Source organism: Schistocerca piceifrons, chromosome X (assembly GCF_021461385.2).
Source record: "Schistocerca piceifrons isolate TAMUIC-IGC-003096 chromosome X, iqSchPice1.1, whole genome shotgun sequence".
NCBI classification, from domain to species: Eukaryota; Metazoa; Arthropoda; class Insecta; order Orthoptera; family Acrididae; genus Schistocerca; species Schistocerca piceifrons.
The window spans coordinates 276,322,206-276,348,017 of NC_060149.1; the positions used below are offsets into that span (position 1 = coordinate 276,322,206).

The window sequence follows — 25,812 nt, forward strand, 5'->3', positions numbered from 1 at the left end:
TGCATTGCTGTGGTCACTGCTTCCACTGATGTCAAATCAATTCATTTCCTCCTCCTATCAGGTTGCACATCAAGAGAACCCATCTTTTCGAATTTCCGAATCTTTTCTCCAAACCCACGGCAGTCATCGGACCAACACGTTATTTCTGCAGCGTTTTGAAAGCTTAACTTTAATTATAATCATCTGTGTAGTTTCCCTCTGGAGTAACAGCTAATATATTCCACAATATTTTGAGTCATTTTTACCTCATCTAGCACTGGTGATGCCTTTGGCAGGTTACTTAGCTTTTGGTCTTTTTCACTTTGTGTCCTGCCTCTCTCTAATGGTTGCAGTCTCCTGTTTATTGTTTACAGGATTTTGTAGTTCTAACAGAACCATAAGAAATTTTTCATTGCTTTTATATTAGATTTTTAGAGCCATACAGCTTATAAACTGGCATGTGAAAGAAATTAATAAACATAATGGTGGACAGACTGCCACAAAGCAGCTAAATAAATGTATAATTGAAGAATGAAGAACACAAATGTCTGCAGTTTGTATTCTTGACTCTTGCATATGAAATTATCCTATTGAGCTGTGATAAAATAATTCATTGTTAAAATATAGTTGCAATGTATTTGGTTACAGGGTTATGTCAGCTGGAAACATGAAGATGATAAAGTCATTGCATTTGAAAGAGCAGAAGTTCTTTTTGCATTCAATTTTCACATATCGAAGAGCTTCACAGATTACGCTATTGGCGTGAATGTACCTGGAGAATATAAAGTGGTTCTGAATACTGATTCTTCAGAATTTGGTGGTCATAATCGCATTGATACCTCAGTCTCACATTTCACATCAAATGAAGGATTTGCAGGCCGAAAATATTCTATTAAGGTTTGTACCCCTTAATTCCTAAATTTTTATTCTCTTTTTACGTTCTGTCTGTGGTAGTATTCTCACTTTGAGCATCTTTTTTCTAGGCTTACCTGCCATCACGAGTTGCTGTACTATTTGCAAAGGTTTAAACATTATGTATTACTTTGTTGCTCTGAAGAGGTCTTAATTGTTACCATGTGATATTAGATTTAGAGATCAATTCAGAAAAAGTTTTATATGATTTGAAATGATTGCTTCTCATCTTCAGTGTTTGTTGAAAGTTGATTGCTATAAAACTGCATTTATTTGATGTCTTCTGAAAAACAAATGACACTGTTGACACTAGTTGAATTATATCTGTGAAATATATTTTTAATACTGTTATTTGAATGTAGTACTGAAATATATTTTTACTGTTAAATAAATATAGTGCTGCATTAATATGCATTTCTCAATTGACCTCTCATCATGATAAGCCATCCATTGTCACTCCATTGAGTTTCACAGTTCTGGTTCATAAACAACAGGGCTAAATTAATGTTAGAAACTTCCAGGCGGACATAATTATAGATTTCATTAATCTATATTTTCATCACACAAGCATCCTACGTGAGTTGTTTGCTTTCCTGCGCCTCTGATCCAAAAGAGCACATATTGAACATAATTTATTACAAAAATTCCATTTAACTTGAATTTTTGTTCTACCTATGAAGAAAATATTGCAAACACGCAGACCTACACACTCATTATCCATATAAACTAACAGCACAGAAACTGGATTGTATCTTTGTATTCATAATGTAGATAAAATTTCATTCAGCTGTGTATGTTTAATACATTTATGACAGAGGTGTTGTTAAATAACACATCATATTGGAGTATAACATTGCAGAATATTGCTGTCAATACAATGAGTTTTCTACAAGTCAAGATGAAGTAAAGAGAAACACGACAAAGGAAAAAGTTTCATTGCAAACAGTACATAAAATGTGAAGTGGGTCATAGTTATCTATCAAGATGTTTTCAAATGCCATATTAAACATGATCATTGCAGCTCAACACCAGTGAAGGTGGCAACCAACAGGTGATACTAATCCAAACCAAGTCATCATTATCAATTATTTCCTTTTCACTCAGCCATTGGATACACATACAAACATAAACCAATTGAACTGTAATAACTACTATTACGTTCTTGATGATACGGAACAATGTCTCCTGCACTTCTCAGTATTTTGCATAGCTCTTCAGGAAACTCATTTCTTTATGATGTATTCACCTGTGCTACATAATTATTGAGCCTGTTATAAAAATTGAATTGACACAAAGAGCCTCAGGTGACATGTGTACAGTGCGCGAGACCAGCTCTAGTGACTAAATACCACTTAATACCTTGATTGAAGTGACAGCAGTATACATGTGGAACACACATACGATTCACCTTTTGCAACGTCTATCTCCCCTCCCCCTCACCACCCATCTCCCAAGGGAAAGTTGAGATACTTTGATATCAATCTGATCTCCCAGCTACCTCCACCGTATCTTTTTCTGAATGATTTTAATGCCCTTAACCATTTATGGGGCAGCTCTAAGACCATGAACATGGATGGTTCATCAGAGCAGGTGTTTTCGTAAATATTGATGTTGGGTATTGACTAATGGTTCCCCCACTCATTTGAGTACAGCACATGGATCATTTTCAGGCATCAACCTTATGGTCTGTAGCCCTAATTTTTACACTTTTATTCAGTGCAACATTCACAATGACCCCAGTCATAATAATTACTATCAAGTCATTCCATTCCTTTCTTACAGATACTCAGCTGGATGCCCCCTACTTTGAATTTATAACAATGCTGTCTGGCCCAGTCTTAGTACTTCCCTAATGCTTGATACACCTCCCCATGGGATAACTGAAGGGACCCTCAAACAACTGACCACCAAAATCATACACTCAGCAGAATTTATCACTTTCTTGAAGAGTCCCCCAGCCCCTGATGGATCTCCAGTTTCATGATGGACACAGATAATCATGGCCATTATATGTCACAGTCACAGAAGTGAACTTCAACAGTAGAAGTTCCATCTATTGAAAGATGGTTCTTATCTTCCCCAACCGACTTTGAACCAGAGCCTACCAGCTTATAAAAAGACAAAAGAAAGGATGCTGGGTAAATTTTGTATGTCCACAATCAGGACTTAGGGTATCTCTCTCTCTCTCTCTCTCTCTCTCTCTCTCTCTCTCTCTCTCTCTCTCTCACACACACACACACACACAAAATGAGTCAAATTATGGTGTATTCATGGTCAACAAAAAGCACGTGATATCCCAGATATCTGTGAGGATGAAATTGTGATATCTCATACTACTTTTAGCGCAGACCAATTGTCCTTTGGCTGAGCAGAAGCACCTAATAACTTGTGACCCCACAAAAGTCAAACATCAAATATCCCTATCTTTTAATATTCCTAGTTTGAAATACTGTAACACTCCTTTTTCTGAGTGGGAATGCCTCAATGAACTTACAATGTACGAAAATATAATTTTATCTGAAACTGTTGTTATGGGACTGCTAGCTGCTGGATGGAGTGGAAGGAGGGGTACCTTCTGCCTCATTTTTAGCTGGGCTATTCTCAGATGGGGTGCTGGTATGAACTGACACACCTACTCATTACTAATAGTGCTGGGAGTGTCCATTTTTTAAGAGTCTGTTTTAGTGCTCCTCCTCTTAGGTATCTGACTTCGTAACACTATTGACATGATACAGTGGGTGGGGTAGCCTCGTCTGGTGTGGGGGTGCGCCTCCCACTGCATGAAAAGCCACATTGGGCTTCCGGTTGCTCTCAACTGTCTTCTACCCTACCCTGTTATCTTTTATCTCATGACTCTTTTAGTAATTTATTCTTTACCCTCTTCTGGCTGTCCTATATCACAACCCCGTTGTCTGTGTTTTATGATCAAATAGTTTTCTCCCATATTTCTGACATACCCAGTATATAGAGGCTGATGACAATAGTAGTTTGATCCCTTAAAATCCCATAATCTGCCCATCTTATCACCTGGAACAGTAGCATGTGAGACAAGGTTAGGAAGATTGTTTCTGCTTGGTTGTAAGTGGATAAGTGTTTTCACACAACCGTTACATCCTTAAAAAGTAATGGTTTAGAACACATTCAAAAACACAAACACCATAAGGCATGTTGTCAATTCACACAGTTTTTTATAATTATTTTTAATAGTTGAGTATCATCTTAAAATACTTAACAGTTTTGGTATAAGTTTTGTGGACATGATTCCTTTTCTTGCTATTGTATAGGTTCAAACAGGACCTGTGGAATGTAATGTTAAAGACTTTGCAAATAAGCAACAACCACAACATTATTCAAAGTAGTGGCATTCATTAGTTATGATGCACTGATTCTTGGCTAAATTTGATGCTGACACATACTGCTACTCTTGACAATCATAGCATGTTACCACATGCAGATACTTAATTATGATACACCATCTCAAACAACAATAAAGATGCAAAAGACAGTCTCCTACCACACATCACAAAACATATGAACATGCTTTTGCAACATCTGATGAAGTCACTGACTGGGGACACCTAATCTTCAGTTGCAAGTCAACATTAAGTGGTACCTCTCAATAAATCTTAGGGGCCTCAGTTGAATCTGTGTTACACTTTTACAATTGTGTAATGTGGTCATGTATCTGTCTCCTATTAGGAGTTAACATCGTTCAGAACTGGTATGTTCATTGACAGTATCATAAATTTCGATAAGTATCTTTGTATCCCGGAGCAAGTAATAGTACATTCATTGTGAGCCTTGTATACACTAGTGTATGAACACATTGTCTTGCACCTGGAGCCTCTAGTTACAAGCAATATTAGAAAGAGTACACATTCATTCACACAAGGAAAGTGGTTGTAGTAGTCTGTTTTTCTGAGCAAGTGAAATTGTAGTGAATAAGACAGTGTTCAACTAGAACCTTGGTGCATACAGTTATTTAAGTGCCAGTGCATTTTAGTTACTGACACAATGTTGCCTCAAAATATTTGGTTCAATACAAAGAGATTTTAGTTCACAAGTTTTTCTTGTGGTGAGTGTGATGTCAGGGCCTCATGAGAGCATCAGCTCCTCTGTCGATTAAGCAGCACACAAGCAATGTTGAGACGACACTGTGGATCAGCAGAACCAGTCACAGCCAGCAGCGAGTAACTCATGAGGACATCAGGTGTGTCACACAGCATGTCAACTGGTTGCACGTTACTGCATCTGCTCCAGCTGTCATTAACACAGTCCATCAGCTGGTAAGCAACTTTAAACATTGCTTCTAAAGACAAGGACAAGGATGGTGGGGTGTCAGATAAGTTATGTGCCTCTGAGTCAAATCACATGAGTGTTGAGGTGAGGTAAGTAAAGTTATATGGCACTATTGACTGGGAGAATCCAAGGAATGAGCTCACCCATCTAGTCGTAAAGGGTTTCCTTCCATCATGCACAGCAGTCTATTCCCACACAGATATGAATGAGCTGTGTCTTACATGTATTTTTGGAGTATGGTTGAGTGTAATGAATGCATATGGTGTGGTGTTATGTTTGTATTGTATTGTGATAAGAGAAGGGAGAGAGTGAAATCCTGCACCAGCACATGGCCTACTCCTTGTGAATAGCACCAAGCAGCTGCTGAGCTCAACACTATCCGATTGACAGATCACCATCAACAGTGTCCACATGCTCTCACTTTGTGAGACAATGTGGAGGGTTTTGAAGTTCCACCACCTTGCCAGTAATGGGGCTGAGTGGGTTTCAGGCCAGCCTGTCTTGTTGCCACATATCACCCCTCCCCCTCCCTTCTAGGCCAATTGCCTTATGTCCAAATGGCAGAAAATTCAAAATCGGAGTTGGGTTGTTGTCCTATTGGCTGAGAGTACTCGGCCAGCCTGCATGGTTGCCAGTTTTCCTGTGGTTATTTTATTTAGTTATTATAATTTATGGTTGCTTCTGTATTTGTCACTCTTATGTTTAGAGCTATGACTTATGACCCAATATGGTTACCACAATCAAAATGCAGCTTCCCAAGACATCAAAAACACACTACAAACATCACCAGCATGGTGCAAGGTATGAAATGCGAGTTAATTAGCTTGTTAAAAATATTACTGGCATAATAACTTTTCAATGCTCTTAGGTATGAATCAAAAACTTTTAAAAAACATAGCCACTGTAAGGAACTTGTGCTTGGAACAGACATCATTATCAGTACTAGTTGTGTGCTTTATTTAGTATTTTAAACCATTACACAAACATCAAATACATTCAGCCGCAGAGTCCACAGTGAGAGACTCTGGCATGCCACACTGCACCATGCCTGTACCATCACAAGCGGCTCACTGTGTTGCATCAAAGAGCTCACCACTTGGCATCCAATAAGATATAGACAGCCACCTCATTGTACTGCGGGTTGTTGCCTCACTCTAAGTAATGCCACGTGGTCCTAACACACATAGTGACCATAGAGGTGAAGGCGTGCACCTCAGTCAACTCAACATGTCTTCCCCAATGCTTCCTACTCACTTACCTGTGAACCATCCCACTTTGTTATTCACCACCCTGGCTGTTAGACAGCAGCTGCAAGTATTGTGTTGGTGCCTAAATTTGTAGTGTTTTTCCATAAGTCTAATAAACACAATGGTTATACATAACAGAGACTGTAATATTCAATAATACAGTGTCTTTCACTATTTACCCCAATCTGCCAATATTGGGATAACCTTTTGATTCTGCAACAGTAACATCGTATGGTTTTGAGGCAGAGAACTTGTAGAGACATGTTCAGAGCACATTTTCATTTATAAAAGAAGTTCCTTGAAGGTTGTTAGATAGAAAGCAGAAAAGGTGAATATCTGAGGGGGCAAGATCAGGGGCATAAGGTGAGTGTGGAATGGCTTTCCAAGCCAACTTTTGTATAGTGTTTACTGTCAGTCTTGCAGAATGCGAATGGGCATTACCGTGGAGTTGCATCACTTCACACAGTCTTCCTGATCATTGTTCCTGGATTGTAGCCGCAAGACATCTCAGTTGTTGACAAATGTCAGCAGTGATGGTTACACCTCGAGGAAGCAACTCGTAGTACACCATACTGTCGCTGTTACACCCGAGGCATAATATTGTCTTTTGCGGATGCAGGCACGTCTTTGTATGGGGAGTTGCTGCTTTGTTTGGACACAACCATTACTTTGTTTTCTTTATGCTAGCATAGAGACATCATTTCTAGTCACCAGTAACAGTACAGGATAGGAATGGTAAGTGCTGTTCACGAGCCCAACTGATGACGAGCAAGCAAAGATGCACATATGACCACCCACTGATTTTTGTGATTTTGGCTTAGAGCATGCAGTACCCATACACCCAAATTTTGAACCTTCCCCAGTACGTGCAAATGTTGCACGGTGGTGGAAAGATCACAGTTCATCACATTTACCAGTTCTCGAGTACAGTGATGTGGATAAGTGGGGATTAATCCGTTTTCAACGATCTTAATCAAACACCAAAGGTCTTCCTGAATATGGAAAGTCACTAATTTGTCAAAACGATTTGATGTAAAATGAGAAAGTTGTTTTCTTGCCATAATGTGTCCAATGGCATTATCTCCATTCACAGTGAAAATGTGTCTGCCTCCCACTACTGTCGCCTCTCTATTGAACACATACAGAAGAATATGTTGGAAAGTTCAGATTTCTCCTCTTGGCACTCCATTTTCTAGCGTCCGCAGCCCCACTCACTATCTCCAAATGACGATATGTAAACTCAAATATCAACAGTGAATTACAAACAAAAAAGGACAATCGACAAATAAACCTGTGGCAACTGGAATACCAACATGCAAAACAAAAACACTACAAACTTATGCACCAATCTAAAACTACCTTAAATAGTGTGTCCAGACTTGTAGTTCAGTATGCGTAGAGAATATAAACTCTATAGCAGCTGCACCCAGAATATTACATGGGGATAAACTAATGCACTGCCATTTTGCTGCTTCAATGCACAATTAGATTACACCATTGTTATCACTGATGTGTGTGGGATGATGCATTATCCTGGTGAAACAGCATTATTTTGTATGCCACTGTTGATCTTTTTTCAGTCAATGCAATTTTCAAATGATCCAACAATGAAGCTTAATAGACTCCAGTTAGGGTTCTACCTTTTCCCAAGTAATCTATGATGATTATTCCTTGGGAAACAAAAAAAAAAACATGGCACCGTTACATCACCAGCTGACAAAATGGTCTTTGCCTTCTTCGATGCACTTTTACCAACCTTTGTCTATTGTTTTGGCTGCCATTTTTACTGTGATGTGTAATGATGGATCTAGATTTCATTAACAGCCACAAATTAGTGCAAAAAGTCTTCCAGACTGTGATTAAACATTGCCAGATATTGTGTTGAAATGTACTGGATGCATTTTTGGTCGACTGTGGACAATTGGTGTACCCACGTCACACACAGCTTCTTCATAGACAATTCTCCATACAGGATATTATGCACTCACTCAGTTGGGATGCCTACAGTCTCAGCAATCTGAGACACCTTCCCCCCCCCCCCCCCCTTCTCCCTGGGGCTCATGGTTCTTTCGTGAGTCTGTGCATGGTGCAGACACAGAGCCTCGAGCTATTGCAGCCCTCTTTTCCTTCCCAGGCCACTTTTCCTTCACTGTGCCCTTCCTTCCCCATCCTCACTCCCTCCCCTCTCCGTGTTGTGATTTATGTCAACATGGGTACCTGATTTTCTTCCTCTTGCCTGTTCTCTCTCCACCTTTTTGGCATTTTTCTCCCCCCTTGGCATTTGACCTCCACGTCTAAATTTTTAGTCTTTAGTTTGAGCCATCTGGGGAAGAACTCCCTCCCTCGCATCTATGGCATGTATTCCTCTCACCCCCCCTTCCTTCCCCTCTTCCTTCCCCACTGTAACCCCCCCCCCCCTCCACCCCATTAGGTCACCAGCATGTCCATGTGGTGGGGCTGTTATGTACCTGTCCGGCTGAGTCCCCTGACAACACAGGGATCACTGTGCTGATACCTGAGCTGTTGTCTCCCCATGTATACCAAGGAGGGTGCACTTGTCATCCTGGAGCACCAGAACTCCTGGCAATGGCCGCTGTGCCAGATGGCCATTGCTGTGGCTGGGTGGCGCCCATGGGGAGAGCCCCTGATGAGAGTGGCTGGCATCAGGATGTATGCTTGGCGCACGAAGCATATCAAGCTGCAAAAATCTGGCCGTTCTCAAATGGCTGTCTCTTCAAATGGTAAAGGATCATTGAATACTGCTTCATATGACCCAGCAGCCTTCCCTTCCTTGGCTACATCCTGGGAAGAGGGCCAGGCTCACCATCTTGGGAAGAAACACTTTCCCTGCTACCTCGTCTGTACTAGGATGAATGGGGACACATTCACCACCACAAAACCATTGTTTTTTGTGGAGAGTATTAGGGACAAGTTTGGTGAAGTGGAGTCTCTCAGTAAGATACGCTTGGGCTCCCTGTTGAACGCAGCTTCCTCTGCTGCACAATCTGCAGCTCTTCGTGCTTGTGAATGTCTTGGCAATCACCCAGTGTCTATTACCTCTCACCAGTCACTGATTATGGTCCAGGGAGTAATTTTTCATATGCACCTCATCCTGCAAACTGATGAGAACTCTGGGCTAATCTAAAGCTATGCGGCGTTCATTTTTTTTAATGTGTGCAGAAGAGTCGTAAAGACAACTGCAAAAATACTGGCACCTTCATTTGGGCTTTCAAGGGAGATATCCTCCCAGAAGAGGTCAAGGTTATATGCTACATATGTGACACGAATCCATACGTCGCAGCACCCATGAGGTGCTTCCGATGCTTGCATTTTGGGCATATCTCTTCCCGCTGTATGGCAGATCCTCTATGTGGTGGCAGTGGACACCCACTCCATAAGGGAAGCCCCTGTGTACCACCACCTGGGTGTGTGAATTGTTATGACCACCACTCTCCCCGCTTGCCAAACTTCCTGGCTTACAAGAGAGAAGAGAAGATCCAAGAGTACATGTCGCTCGATTGCCTATCTTATGCTGAGACTCACCAAAAATATGACCGGCTCCATCCAGTGTCACTTTCTTCAACTTTTGGCCCTGTTACATCCTTTCCCTCTCCTACCTATTCCTTACCCCAGCCCCCTCCCCCTCTCCCCACTCCCTCCCCAGCAGCCCGCATGCCCTTCCCTCCGAGTGCTGCTCCTCCTCCCCAGATGAGGAAGTGCCCCCCTTCTTTAGCACCTGCCAGTGATGGGGCTCGCCCCATGGAACTCCTCTCCCCAGCGTCTCAATCTAGAAGCCTACTACCACAAATCAGCCACAAGACATACCATCTGTGCACCCCAAGGTTGCCCACTCTCTTTCAGTTCCGGATGTTGGAGAAGCCTGCTCTCCCTCTGTGCCCTGCTCTCCTCCATCTCTGAAAGAGAAGAAGAAAGAAGAAGAAGCATAAGCCCAGGACAAGTCTCTCCAGTGCTCCCAGATGTACCATCTCGCCCCTTGCGACCTGAGTCTGATGTCTTATTTATGGATGTCACCCCAGCCTTGTTGGTGACTACCACTGACTGAGTGATATGACCTCCCCTTGGCTTTTATGTCTAACTTGGATTCCCATCACACAATAATCCAGTGGAATTGCAATGGATATTATCATCACCTAATGGAAATACAACACCTTGTTTTCTCTTATTCTGCATTCTGTGTTGATCTTCAAGAAACGCACTTCCGTGATGACCACTCTCCAACACTTCGTGGTTATCGGGCATTCTGTCAGAACTGTGATGTCCCCGAGATAGCATCTGGAGGGGTCTGTACTTTGGTTTGCACCAATGTCATTAGTGACCCTTTCCCCAAAAGTGGAATGTCACCTGGTGTGCTACTGCTCTCAGTAATAAACTGCACACAATCAAGGAGACTACTGCAGTTTGGCATTCCTCCTTCCGTTCCTCTCAGGAGGTGTCCACTGTCTTATGCCACCTATACATTGGTCATACCAGGCTAATCCATTGTTTTCTCTTGCGTAATGAGCCACCCCCACAATGTGGCTGTGGAGCTAGACTGACAGTGTCCCATATACTGGTAAAATGTCCCCTTGTTTAGGCCCTGCGTACTAAGTATAGTCTTCCAGATTCCTTACCTTTAACATTAACAGACAATTCATAGAAGGTTGAACTGGTTCTCTGTTTCCTCCATGAAAGTGGTTTCTATTTTTAGATATAAGGTTTTGCTTTACTCCGGAGCAGGAGCAGGGTGGTTGTGGTTGGGACCTCTCTTCATGTTTTCTTGGTCTGGGGCCCATGACCACTCCCCTGCAGAAAGACCACTCTTTTATCCCTCTGTTTTTCCAGTTTTTAAATTTAGTTTACACTTTTATGCCTTCTACTGTGTGTGTTTTAACTTCCTCGTTTTATAGTTTGACACCTCTGACTGGATCAATCCACTTTTAGCAGACCTTCTCTCTTTGGTGACTGATTTTGGAATTGTGGGACCAATGATCGCCATTTAGTCCCCAATTAATTAATCAATCATCAATCTGATGAATTTTTATTCGACATTCTTGCATCACTATATCATGGATTTTGCAAATGGTTTCCCTTGTGGTGACCTCAACTGGACAGTCAGAGCATGCTTTGTCTTCTATGCTTATCTGACTACATTTAAATTCAGTAATCCAAAAGTAAATGGTCTTCAGTCATGGTGCAAAGTCCACATGAACTTCATCCAATTCTGTTTTGATTTGTGTGGCAGTCCAATCCTTCGAAGGAAAATGTTTAGTAACAGCACAAAAGTCAGTTTTCTCCATTTTCAACTGCAGTCCACACACTGAGCAATTCAGACAGCTGTCAACAATGAACTGTATGCTGTACATTGTTGAAATTCTGTATATGATCCTAGGAATAATCAAGCTTACCAACCATGAAGAGTCAACAAAAATGTTTCATTCGTAGAAATTTTCCAGACATATCAAACCACCCTTGTAAATACCAGACAGATAATATTTGTGGATAGTATAACTTTAATGCTATTTATTTCCCCATGAAACTCCAAGAGGTACCTAATTTTGAGATGGCAGAATCCCAACATATCTATTCGTGTTTACAGCCTGGGGGAAAGCAACCAGAGGAGAATAAAGTTGTCAGACCCTTTTACTTTTCCAGTTTCATCAGTCAGTGCCCTAAACATGTAGGTTTGTTGTTATTCTCTCACAGGGGAAAACAACACTATTGCTGGGTGAAGGACATGTCACACCTAATTTCCTCCCATACGTAAAAACGAAAAGATGCAGGCCATATTTGCCCTAGGTGTCTGAATTAATTTATGAGGCATCTTCAAAAAGTATTTTTTTTTTTTTTGGTTAGGAACACTGATTGGTAGATGGGATTCTCTGTCCAGAGTGAGCATAAACTCACACTATAGTGTCCAGCTGCATGAAAGATGTTGGTAAGACATTCTACCAAGTGCAACACATGTGCTGGTATGTTCCTACTCTCTGAAGGAATAACACCTACCAAAAATAATACGCTAATCAAAATGGCTTAAGGCAAAGGTAGTACGAACAGAACGAGTGTTTTAAGTGGTGTAGGGAGTTTGGTGGAGGCAGAACAAATGTTCGTGACAAACAGATGAGTGGAAGACCTTCCATTTTGACTGATAAGCTGGTGCAAAAAGTTGAGGAAACTGTTAATGAAAAGCACCAATTGACAGTGGATGAAATTTCTGTGGTGGTTCCACAACAATCTAGAACTCTCTTACACAAGACACTCACAGAAACACTGTGATGCCGAAAACTGTGCACAAGATGAGTCTCAAAACAACTGACAAAGCAGCACAATTAAAATAAGGTCAGTAGGTCCTGCGAGTTTCTTGAGTGACTTGAATTGGAAGGTGAGGACTTCCTGCACTCTGTTATGACTGGAGATGAAACATGGGTGGCTGATTACACACATGAGATAAAAAGACAGTCATGACAGTGGTGTCACACCAATTCCCCATCTGCCAAAAAATTCAAAATTACAGTTTCAGGGGAAAAGTTCTGGCCTTGATGTTTTGGAACCAAGAAGGCATCATTTTCGTGCAATTTCTGTTGGGGGGACCATCAATGTATAAAAATACTGTGAGACCCTAGAAAACTTCAAAAGGAGGATTCAAAACAAAAGGAGAGGAATTCAGATGAGAGGACTGCGCTTGTTTCATGACAATGCCCGTCATCTCTCAGCCTTAGCCACCAAAGCGCTCTTAGGCTCATTTTGTTGCAATGTTCTGAAGCAAACCTCTCAGTCTCCTGACTTGGCATCTTCATATTATTATCTCTTCACCTCCCTGAAGGCACGCATGAGTGAAACTAAATTTTCAACCGATGAGCAGTTGCAGAAAGAGTTTCTGATGTGGGGGAAGGAGCTGGTGAGAGAGTTCTTCAAGGAGGGCATAAAGAAGCTTGTGCCACAGCTCAGTATGTATTGAACGGGATGGTGATTACACGAAAAAAGAGTCAATAAGTGTATCAACAATATCCCATTATTTTTTTCAAATACACTTTGTCCCATAAAATATGAAAATTGAGTACACTTACTTTCTGAACGTGCCTTGTACTACGAGTGAGTGATTGATACAGCTTCTGCTGTATTGCTCTACACAAGAACCGGTAAGTGTGGATATGCCCAGTGAGGCAAATAAGTTCTTAAAATCTAAGAAAGTTCCTGTGGCATGCCTTGTGGATGACGCCACTGCCTCACATTCCACCTTCACCGAACTATATGTACCACATGGATCAGCACAGGAAAATTAAATATTGTGTGAGAAAGCAGTTAACTGCTATACTTGTGGGTTTCTGTTAGTTAAAATAGCTAAAACTCCATGCAGGGATCTGTGTCATCCAACTGGCAAGCTCCGCAGTGCAGCACAAACTGCACGCGGCGTTAACAACCAAATACCATGACACATACCCATTTTTTGCCACAGTTTGAGCAGGTATGATGCTCATTTTCTTGTTGAGCACTTAGCTGATATTGATTTGTGGACTGGTTAGGTTAATGTCCTATTTAAAAGCATTGAAAAATATATATTCATGTCCAAGAAAATCGCCCCAAATATTATGCTGTGATTTCTGGACTTGCTATGATTTATGCTTGCAATACTTCAAAAATTTGCTGAAACCATGCATCAGGAAGACGTGTACCACACTTGAGCTACACATTCTGATGATGTTAAGTTTTAGCTCATGACAAAGAAAGGGCTCTCCCATACAAATATCTATATTTGATGGAGAAACTCAACAAAACCACATTTCCTGGCATAACTCCATTTTCCAGTAACCTTACACACAATACCATAACGGATGCAGAATACGGGCGTGTGGTGGGTGTTTGGCAGATTTACGATACAATGTATGCTTGCTAACAGACATTCTAGAGAAATTTCAGAGTGTATGCATGGAAACATACACAATGGATCCTGCATTCTATTACACCATACCAGTGCTTTTGTGGAAATAATGCTCAAAAGCACAGAAGTCAACATCAAACTCCCAACCAATATTGACATGCTGTTGTTTTCTGAACACAGGATTTGCAGGGACTTTGCCAAGCTGTCCACAGGCACACCAAGGGAAAAACATGTAAAAGGGTAAAAAGAACACAGAACACAGCATGTTGTTATCAATGGAGAGACGTCTACAGACGTTAAAGTAACCTCTGGCGTGCCACAGGGGAGTGTTATGGGACCATTGCTTTTCACAATATATGTAAATGACTTAGTAGATAGTGTCGGAAGTTCCATGCGGCTTTTCGCGGATGATGCTGTAGTATACAGAGAAGTTGCAGCATTAGAAAATTGTAGCGAAATGCAGGAAGATCTGCAGCGGATAGGCACTTGGTGCAGGGAGTGGCAACTGACCCTTAACATAGACAAATGTAATGTATTGCGAATACATAGAAAGAAGGATCCTTTATTGTATGATTATATGATAGCGGAACAAACACTGGTAGCAGTTACTTCTGTAAAATATCTGGGAGTATGCGTGCGGAACGATTTGAAGTGGAATGATCATATAAAATTAATTGTTGGTAAGGCGGGTACCAGGTTGAGATTCATTGGGAGAGTGCTTAGAAAATGTAGTCCATCAACAAAGGAGGTGGCTTACAAAACACTCGTTCGACCTATACTTGAGTATTGCTCATCAGTGTGGGATCCGTACCAGATCGGTCTGACGGAGGAGATAGAGAAGATCCAAAGAAGAACGGCGCGTTTCGTCACAGGGTTATTTGGTAACCGTGATAGCGTTACGGAGATGTTTAATAAACTCAAGTGGCAGACTCTGCAAGAGAGGCGCTCTGCATCGCGGTGTAGCTTGCTTGCCAGGTTTCGAAAGGGTGCGTTTCTGGATGAGGTATCGAATATATTGCTTCCCCCTACTTATACCTCCCGAGGAGATCACGAATGTAAAATTAGAGAGATTAGAGCACGCACGGAGGCTTTCAGACAGTCGTTTTTCCCGCGAACCATACGCGACTGGAACAGGAAAGGGAGGTAATAACAGTGGCACGTAAAGTGCCCTCCGCCACACACCGTTGGGTGGCTTGCGGAGTATCAATGTAGATGTAGATGTAGTTAAACAAAACACTTGGTAATTCGAGTTACATACTTTACTTGGATGTAAACAGTTTATATGGACACAACATGAAACGATCTCTACCTACTGGAGTGTTTTGATGATTGTCTGATGATGAAATTGTTGAATTAGGTGATTTCAGAGCTGTGGCAGTGGATTTTGGTGTATGCTGTGTTGTGGAGGTGGACATGATATATCCAAATTGTTTGCATGGCTCACACAGATTTTCTGCTGTCTGAAGACGAGTTCCATGAAACAGTTCCCTCCCCAAGCTGATTACAACACTGGGGAGTAAAAAGAGATATACACACATCAAAAAAAGTTTTGCATCACCCCAGTTCCCACATCTCCTGAAGATAGATGTTGACTGTGAGTATTGTATCACAGACACAGTCCCTTCGACTGTCCAGAGATGTCACTAAACCCACCCATAGATGTAAACATCCATGCGTGAGCAGTGACTATTAGACAGAGGGAGTCCGACAGCCAATCAGTTCCGGTCATTCCACCAGGATGGAGGTACACAGCTCGTGTTGTCTGTAGTACAACCATGCCTAGACGGTCAATACCACAGTTCAACTGTGTCCGCATTGTTACTTTGTGCCAGGAAGAGCTCTCTACAAGGAACGTGTCCAGGTGTCTTGGCATGAACCAAAGTGATGATGTTCAAACATGGTGGAGATGCAGAGAGACAGGAACTGTCAATGACATGCCTCGCTCAGGCCTCCCAAGGGCTACTACTGCAGTGGATGACCACTACCTACCAGTTATGGCTTGGAGGAACCCTGACAGCAACGCCACCATGTTGAATAATACTTTTCATGGAGCCAAAGGATGTCATGTTATGTCTCACACTGTGCACAATAGGCTGCATGATGCGAAACTTCACTCCCGACGTCCATGGCTAGGTCCATCTTTGCGACCACGACACCATGCAGTACGGTACAGATGGACCCAACAACGTGCTAGATGGACCACTCAGGATTGGCACCATGTTCTCTTCACCGATAAGTGTCGCATGTGGCTTCAACCAGACAATCATTAGAAACGTATTTGGAGACGGCCTGATCAGGCTGAACACCTTAGACACACTGTCCAGTGAGTGCAGCAAGGTGGAGGTTCCCTGATGTTTTGGGGTGGCATTATGTGGGGCCAACGTATGCCACTGTTGGTCATGGAAGGTGTTGTAACGGCTGTACGATATGTGAATGCCATCCTCCAACCAATAGTGCAACCATATCGGCAGCATATTGGCGAGGCATTCGTCTTCATGGACGACAACTTGCACCCACATCGTGCACATCTTGTGAATAACTTCCTTCAGGATAACGACATCGCTTGCCTAGAGTGGCCAGCATGTTCTCCAAACATGATTGAACACGCCTGGGATAGGTTGAAAAGGGCTGTTTATGGACAACATGACCCACCAACCACTCTGAGGGATCTACGCTGAATCGCCATTGAGGGTGGGACAATCTGGACCAACAGTGCCTTGATGAACTTGTGGATAGTACGTTACGACGAATACAGGCATGCATCAATGCAAGAGGATGTGCTACTGGGTATTAGAGGTACCGGTGTGTACAGCAATCTGGACCACCATCTCTGAAGGTGTCGCTGTATGGTGGTACAACATATAATGTGTCACAAGCAATAAAAAGGGTGGAAATGTGTTTATGTTGATCTCTATTCCAATTGTCTGTACAGGTTCCAGAACTCTCGGAACTGAGGTGGTGCAAAACTTTTTTTGATGTGTGTATAACACATTATAGGAACCCCCATCAATGTCACAGTTTGAGAATGGAACTGATTAAAGCCACCTGCACTATTGAATTCAACCAATCATGATGATTAAAGAAATGCATTAGCATTCACACTCCTAAGAGGCCTTTGTGATGTGTGAGTTTGAAAAAGAGCTTTACAAACCTATGAATAATGCAGTTTTCAGCAGAACTATGGAGAATGTTAGAAACCACCAAAAAATTCACTTAGTTTCCCACTGAAAGCGATGTTACAATGCAAAAAATGTATCACCAGACCAAATGTTAAATGGACCACAATCTTCAACAAAGAATTCGACACTCTGGAGATGGCTGAGTTTTCGGCCGAGTTCACAAAACCTGTTCGTCGATATGTGTCTACTGGACCTATCCAAATTCCACATTTTCTATTGGATGAAGGATTGCAATCAATATGAAGTGTAAGTCAGGCATAAGACGCAGAATGAATCAAAATAGTAGATATTATTCTCTCTTTTTTTATACAAACATATGCTACCCAGTGAGTTCCAGCTAATCCAGCAACATCTAAATGTACAGTTCCGTATTTTTTAGATTTACAGTTCTCTGCTTCAGGATACTTTTAGCTCCTGACACCGATGATTTTATGCAATTTTTTAAATACCCTTGTGTTTTCTTCTTCGTAAGTGGGTGACGAGTAATGCTCGTAACTTATTGGAAATTTACTTCAGCACCCATTTTAAGTCTAGTGTGCATTGATGTATCAGTTGCAAATGCTGCAATACATTGCCCTATACCGGTATCCCTTCTTGTGTATAAAGGGTGGTCCATTGATAGTGACCGGGCCAAATATCTCATGAAATAAGCATCAAACGAAAAAACTACAAAGAACTAAACTCGTCTAGCTTGAAGCGGGAAACCAGATGGCGCTATGGTTGGCCTGCTAGATGGCACTGCCATAGGTCAAACAGATATCAACTGCGTTTTTTTAAATAGGAACCCCCATTTTTTATTACATATTCATGTAGTACGTAAAGACATATGAATGTTTTAGTTAGACCACTTTTTTCGCTTTGTGACAGATGGCACTGTAATAGTCACAAACATATAAGTACATGGTATCATGTAACATTCTGCCAGTGCAGACGGTATTTGCTTCGTGAGACATTACCCGCGTTAAAATGGACCGTTTAACAATTGCGGAAAAGATCGATATCGTGATCAAAATGCCCCAACGGGCGTGTGCTATGTATGCTGCTCGGTATCCTGGATGACATCATCCAAGTGTCCGGACCGTTTGCCGGATAGTTACGTTATTTAAGGAAACAGGAAGTGTACAGCCACATGTGAAACGTCAACCATAACCTGCAACAAATGATGATGCAAAAGCAGTGTTTTAGGTGCTATCGCGTCTAATCCGTACATCAGTAGCACACAAATTGCGTGAGAATCGAGAATCTCAAAAACGTCGTTGAGAATGCTACATCAACATCGATTGCACCCGTACCATATTTCTATGCACCAGGAATTGCATGGCAATGACTTTGAACGTCATGTACAGTTCTGCCACAAGGGAAATTACGGGATGATGACAGATTTTTTGCACTCGTTCTATTTAGCGACGAAGCGTCATTCACCAACAGTGGTAACGTAAACCGGCATAATATGCACTATTGGGCAACGGAAAATCCATGATGGCTGCGACAAGTGGAACATCAGCGACCTTGGCGGGTTAATGTATCGTGCAGCATTATGGGAGGAAGGATAATTGGCCCCCATTTTATCGATGGCAGTCTGAATGGTGCAATGTATGCTGATTTCTTACATAACGTTCTACCAATGTTACTACAAGATGTCTCATTGCATGACAGAATGACAATGTACTTCCAACATGATGGATGTCTGGCACATAGCTCCCGTGCAGTTGTAGTGGTATTGAATAGCATATTTCATGACAGGTGGATTGGTCGTCGAAGCACCATACCATGGCCCACACGATCCGGATCTGACGTCCCCGAATTTATTTCTATGGGGAAAGTTGCAGGATATCTGCTATCGTGATCCACCGACAACGCCTGACAACATGCGCCAGCGCATTGTCAATGCATGTGCGAACATTATAGAAGACAAACTACTCGATGTTGAGAGGAATGTCGTTGCATGTATTGCCAAATGCATTGAGGTTGACGGACATCATTTTGAGCGTTTATTGCATTAATGTGGTATTTACAGGTAATCACGCTTTAACAGCATGCGTTCTCAGAAATGATAAGTTCACAAAGGTACATGTATCACATTGGAACCACCGAAATAAAATGTTCAAACGTACCTACGTTCTGTATTTTAATTTAAAAAACCTACCTGTTACCAACTGTTCGTCTAAAATTGTGAGCCATTTGTTTGTGACTATTATAGCGCCATCCATCACAAAGCGTAAAAAGTGGTCCAGCTACAACATTCATATTTCTTTACTTACTACACGAATATGTAATAAAAAATGGGGGTTCCTATTTAAAAAGAAACGTAGTTGATATACGTTTGACCTACGGCAGCGCCATCTAGCGGGCCAACCATAGCGCCATCTGGTTTCCTCCTTCAAGCAAGACAAGTTTCGTTCTTTGTAGTTTTTTCGTTTGATGCTTATTTCATGAGATATTTGGCCCAGTCATGATCAATGGACCACCCTGTATATGCAGGTCTTTATCATCCGGGACCGATGACCTCGTTGTTTGGTCCCCTCCCGCGAATCAGCCAACCAACCTTTATCAGCTAAAATATAATCTGAGTGTGACATCCTTCCAAACTTTTATTTGCAGAATATGTGGTATCGTGTTCTTCGCAGGCCTCGCCTAACAGATTAAGTCCTCGATCACCACATGCTAGCATCTTCTTCAGCTTTTGTTCCTCTCTGCAGTAATTAAATGAGCGAATGTGCAATAGGCTATTTTTCTGTGTTAAAAATATGGTTCTGAATGGTTGTTATTCTGATTGATTAGAACATTCAAACAGCATTTATGGTCAGTATCCTCACAAAATATATCTTATTTTATGTAATTAAAGCTTAAAAATCGCTAAATATCAAGATTTGGTCACGTGATCGAAAACGTTCTGTTATTGGCTGACTAGGAGTAAGGAGAAGCTCTACCTGTATTATAGGAGTGATAGCCGAAGATACAAAGTTTTTAGATACTTTTTTCTGCGAAAAGTTTAGCTATTTGATGACGCAAAACGCAATTACCATTTTAAGTAACAGTAGGAAGGATTTTTGTGATTCTCTGCCTCGTGATGGCTGGGTGTTGTGTGATGTCCTTAGGTTAGTTAGGTTTAAGTAGTTCTAAGTTCTAGGGGACTGATGACCATCGATGTTAAGTCCCATAGTGCTCAGAGCCATTTGAACCATTTTTTTATTTTTGTGAACGTTTATAGTGGAAACCCTGTGAAAGTTGATGTGTTTATGCCCCACCCATTTAGAGCGGCAGTAAGAGTAACGACGGACATTCTTTTCCCTGCAACATCATTAAACTCGCTCAAAACTAAGGAATTATAGAACTTTTGCAAATGGGTCAGTATATTATAACTAGATTGCCGACTATCAGTCATGAGCTACGACCCAGAACACAATAAAATTATTCTTGGTAATTCTTAGTGCTGATTTCCTATAAAGAAGACACTCATCATTGATAGTGTTCGTATAAGGAGCAACTCAGTGGCGCTGACTGCGCGTATTGACGTCTCATGTACAAATCCTGGAAGGGTCATATATTTATAAAAAATTTATACGAAATACGTAAATAGCTTTATCAAGAACAGATTGTAGCAGTTCTTTCGATGTATTACATACAGCTTCACATTAATCTTAGTCTGAGAAATGGACAGAGGATAAATGCATTTACTTTGCGAACATACAATTCACTTTTTTGGAAAGCATTAGTAGTAGTGAAGATATCACCGTATGCCCTCAGTACAATGAGGTATATGACGATGTGGTTTTCTATACGGAGACACAAACGTAAGGTCTGTCATGTTTGTGAGCGTAATCTAACGCCAGTGTCTGAAGCACCCTTACTTCATCTTTATGTAAGGTGGTGAAACTTCTAACATTTTTAAGCAATAAGGAGCCTAGCTGGACAGTACAAAGATAAAAACCATGGTTTGTAATAAAATAAAACGTGTGTGGTCACATTAACTAGAAAATATCTTTTTGAATGTGGCATGTGTGAACAGCGATTGGGAAGTAAATAGCAAGGAAAACACAACAATATTCTGTTTCTGATGGGTGTGGTGAAGTTACGCAGTTGTGATTTGGTTTTCATATGAGAGGACGGTTGAGTTGGTTTACAAATAAGTTAAAAATGTTCTTTCGGGTTGGACTCGAACCAGCGACCTGTGGACACCACCATATAAAATTCGACAGTCTGCTACTCTAACAACCTTTTTTTTATCTCATTTTGTTCGTTAATCATTGTTGCATTTGTCCGGGGTGGACGTCCCATGACACCTGTTCAAGTTCATTGTTAATCCGTTCACTCAGTTTTTTATTACAAAAGGCAGCTAACCATCTGACCGAACACGCTGAGCTACCGTGCCGGCAATGATGATGATGATGATGCTGATGATGATGAAATGATGAGGACGAGACAAACACCCAGTCCCCGAGTAGAGAAAATCCCCAGCCTGGCCGGGAATCGAAGCAACTAAGCTACTGTTTCATTTAAGTGAAGATGTGCAAAACGACAATTTTCACTGAGAGTTTATTTTCGTGGAATGACGCTATGCTTCCTTGTAACAGTGGGAAAGCATATCTTGGAGGTAAATTCTCGTTAACTTCACAGTGCAACACGTTTTTAATTAAGTTAGTGAACTAGTGCGTCGATGTGGTCGCAGTCTGCCGGTACAGTGCAATCACATTTTACGTATCTTCTCATATTCTGGATCAGTCCAAAAAACTTTCCAGGAGTTTTTATAGATGTATTTGTACAGTATGGTACTACACACCATTTGACATCCATTTTCCGAAACCTAAATTCCAAAAGAAGACATCACTGTGTAGTAGCATTATAACAGAAGGAGCAGCGAGCTAGACAATGACTCACAGGCCTCACATGACTCGGATGGAGCGTTTCACTGGACTTTCAGATTATTTGAATTTCTTTTCCGTTTTTATAAAAGAATACTGAAATTCAAGAAGAGAAAAATGACATAATTAATCATTCAAGACAATTTCCAGAAAACAGTCAAATACTTTCTACCAGTAGCTTTCCGAAAATACTGCCTTTACCATGTATGATGTGCATCTTCTCAGACACGTTATGCTATTGCATGGTTGGATGATTTGCATGCCTTACTGTATACTACGTCTTCAACATTCACTCAGTTGTTAGGTGATAGAAGGAAACCAAGCCATTTAACCAAGATCTTATTCCTCAACTTCTCCTGACACACTGTATAGAAGTCTCTAGCTAACATTTATACCCTCGAACTGCTCAGTGCATGTAGGCAGATGTCGATACAGCCGCTTTAGACTATGGGAGCAGTTACGCTCATTCTAATAACTCCCGCTCGAATTGTCCCAGTGTCTACTATAACTACGTGAGCGCTGCTCATCCACCCGCTCTACGATCACAGTGGGTGAAGTTCAGATGAATTAGAGTGCGAAAATGAAACTTGATCCAAAAAATATATATCCTGAGTGCGAAAGGCAGAGACCATAACAATGTTTGGGGGAGATTTTCATTAGTGATAGATGAGGATGGCGGCTAAATGTACTCTAGCAAGTGCTCTGTTCTTGTTACGGATCTGCCACCACACATCTGAAGAAATGTGTGTGCAGAACATGATGAAGGGTAAGTTCTGAAGCATTGCCAATTTCATTGAAAGCTATGGTAATTAAAAAGGTGTTTAAAAATGTGTGCCAGAGATCTTTGTCCATTTACATTAATATTAGGTGCAGGATTTTACTCTTTATGTCAGGAGCTTGTAAATGTCGTTTTAGAATTTGGGCATGTAGACGTCTCCAACATTTTGCCTCATCCCACGACAATATCACGAAACACTGAAAGAGAAGCCGATGAAATATTGGTAAGTATGATACCCAGTACAGTATATAGATGTACATGCATATGGATGGATATGCACATGGATGTACGGCATATGGATGTACAGCATATACATATTGATATACAGCATATATATGGACCTATACATATCGGAAAATGAGTTACATCTCACTTACTGCTTTGTTTATGAATATGAGGAACTGCGAAATATGATAACGGTGACAAATTTCTTTTCTGAGAAGAAAAAAAATCTGGAGAATTAATTACGAGCTACAATGACGAAACTTTATTCACATTGTTAAGAGTAAATCCTCAGCATTTAAATAAGATTTAATTTGTCACTGACCCACACAGTAGCCTTCTATGTGCAATGAACTACATCCTTTCAGTATTCTGCGTGCATTACACATGTTTTGAACACAGTCCTGACACACATTTTCAATTTGATATGTGAGGACGCATTGGTTTATTCCACGACTTATGCTGCCAAAGACACCACCTGTTTCACAAAGAAAACTGGTGTCGTGAATTAGATACAGACAAACTTGAAGCAAGAAATGGAGAGTAGGTGGGAAAGGTTGTATAGAATTCTGCAGTCTGTAGTTAGGCAGTATGATAAAATCGTCGTTGTCGTTTATCGACTAATAAAGTCATCAGAAGATCAAAATAAACTGCAAAACGATTTAGAAAAGATATCTGAATGGTGCGACAAGTGGCAACTGACCCTACATAACAAAGAGTGTGAGATCATCCACATGAGTGCTAAAAGGAGCTCGTTAAACTTAGGTTTCACAATAAATCAATCTAATCTAAAAGCCGTAAATTCAACTAAATGACTAGGTATTACAATCACGAACAACTTAAACTGTAAGGAACACATGAAAAATGTTGTGGGGAAGACTAACAAAAGACTGCGTTTTATTGGCAGGACACTTAGAAAATGTAACAGACCTACTAAGAAGACTATCTACATCTACATCCACATCCATACTCCGCAAGCCACCTGACGGTGTGTGGCGGAGGGTACCCTGAGTACCTCTATCGGTTCTCCCTTCTATTCCAGTCTCGTATTGTTCGTGGAAAGAAGGATTGTCGGTATGCTTCTGTGTGGGCTCTAATCTCTCTGATTTTATCCTCATGGTCTCGTCGCGAGATATACGTAGGAGGGAGCAATAACTGCTTGACTCTTCGGTGAAGGTATGTTCTCGAAACTTTATCAAAAGCCCGTACCGAGCTACTGAGCGTCTCTCCTGCAGACTGTTCCATTGGAGTTTATCTGTCATCTCCGTAACGCTTTCGCGATTACTAAATGATCCTGTAACGAAGCGCGCTGCTCTCCGTTGGATCTTCTCTATCTCTTCTATCAACCCTATCTGGTACGGATCCCACACTACTGAGCAGTATTCAAGCAGTGGGCGAACAAGCGTACTGTAACCTACTTCCTTTGTTTTCAGATTGCATTTCCTTAGGATTCTTCCAATGAATCTCAGTCTGGCATCTGCTTTACCGACGATGAACTTTATATGATCATTCCATTTTAAATCACTCCTAATGCGTACTCCCAGATAATTTACGGAATTAACTGCTTCCAGTTGCTGACCTGCTATTTTGTAGCTAAATGATAGGGGATCTTTCTTTCTATGTATTCGCAGCACATTACACTTGTCTACATTGACATTCAATTGCCATTCCCTGCACCATGCGTCAATTCGCTGCAGATCCTCCTGCATTTCAGTACAATTTTCCATTGTTACAACCTCTCGATACACCACAGCATCATCTGCAAAAAACCTCAGTGAACTTCCTATGTCATCCACAAGGTCATTTATGTATATTGTGAATAGCAACGGTTCTATGACACTCCCCTGCGGCACACCTGAAATCTACATCTACATCTACATTGATACTCCGCAAGCCACCCAACGGTGTGTGGCGGAGGGCACTTTACGTGCCACTGTCATTACCTCCCTTTCCTGTTCCAGTCGCGTATGGTTCGCGGGAAGAACGACTGTCTGAAAGCCTCCGTGCGCGCTCTAATCTCTCTAATTTTACATTCGTGATCTCCTCGGGAGGTATAAGTAGGGGGAAGCAATATATTCGATACCTCATCCAGAAACGCACCCTCTCGAAACCTGGCGAGCAAGCTACACCGCGATGCAGAGCGCCTCTCTTGCAGAGTCTGCCACTTGAGTTTATTAAACATCTCCGTAACGCTATCACGGTTACCAAATAACCCTGTGACGAAACGCGCCGCTCTTCTTTGGATCTTCTCTATCTCCTCCGTCAGACCGATCTGGTACGGATCCCACACTGATTAGCAATACTCAAGTATAGGTCGAACGAGTGTTTTGTAAGCCACCTCCTTTGTTGATGGACTACATTTTCTAAGCACTCTCCCAATGAATCTCAACCTGGTACCCGCCTTACCAACAATTAATTTTATATGATCATTCCACTTCAAATCGTTCCGCACGTATAC

General features: G+C 41.4%; 1 protein-coding gene across 1 annotated transcript in view; it reads left to right on the plus strand.

Moving 5' to 3' along the window:
* The window catches only part of LOC124721570 (1,4-alpha-glucan-branching enzyme), a 94,705-nt gene extending 93,406 nt beyond the window's left edge, over positions 1-1,299 (plus strand). Inside the window, exons 13-14 of the mRNA XM_047246610.1 lie at positions 628-876; positions 963-1,299. Of these exons, the coding sequence (XP_047102566.1) occupies positions 628-876; positions 963-1,007 (294 nt within the window). The 3' untranslated portion in view covers positions 1,008-1,299. The remainder of the gene's footprint in view (positions 1-627; positions 877-962) is intronic.
* The last annotated feature ends 24,513 nt before the right edge of the window (positions 1,300-25,812 follow it).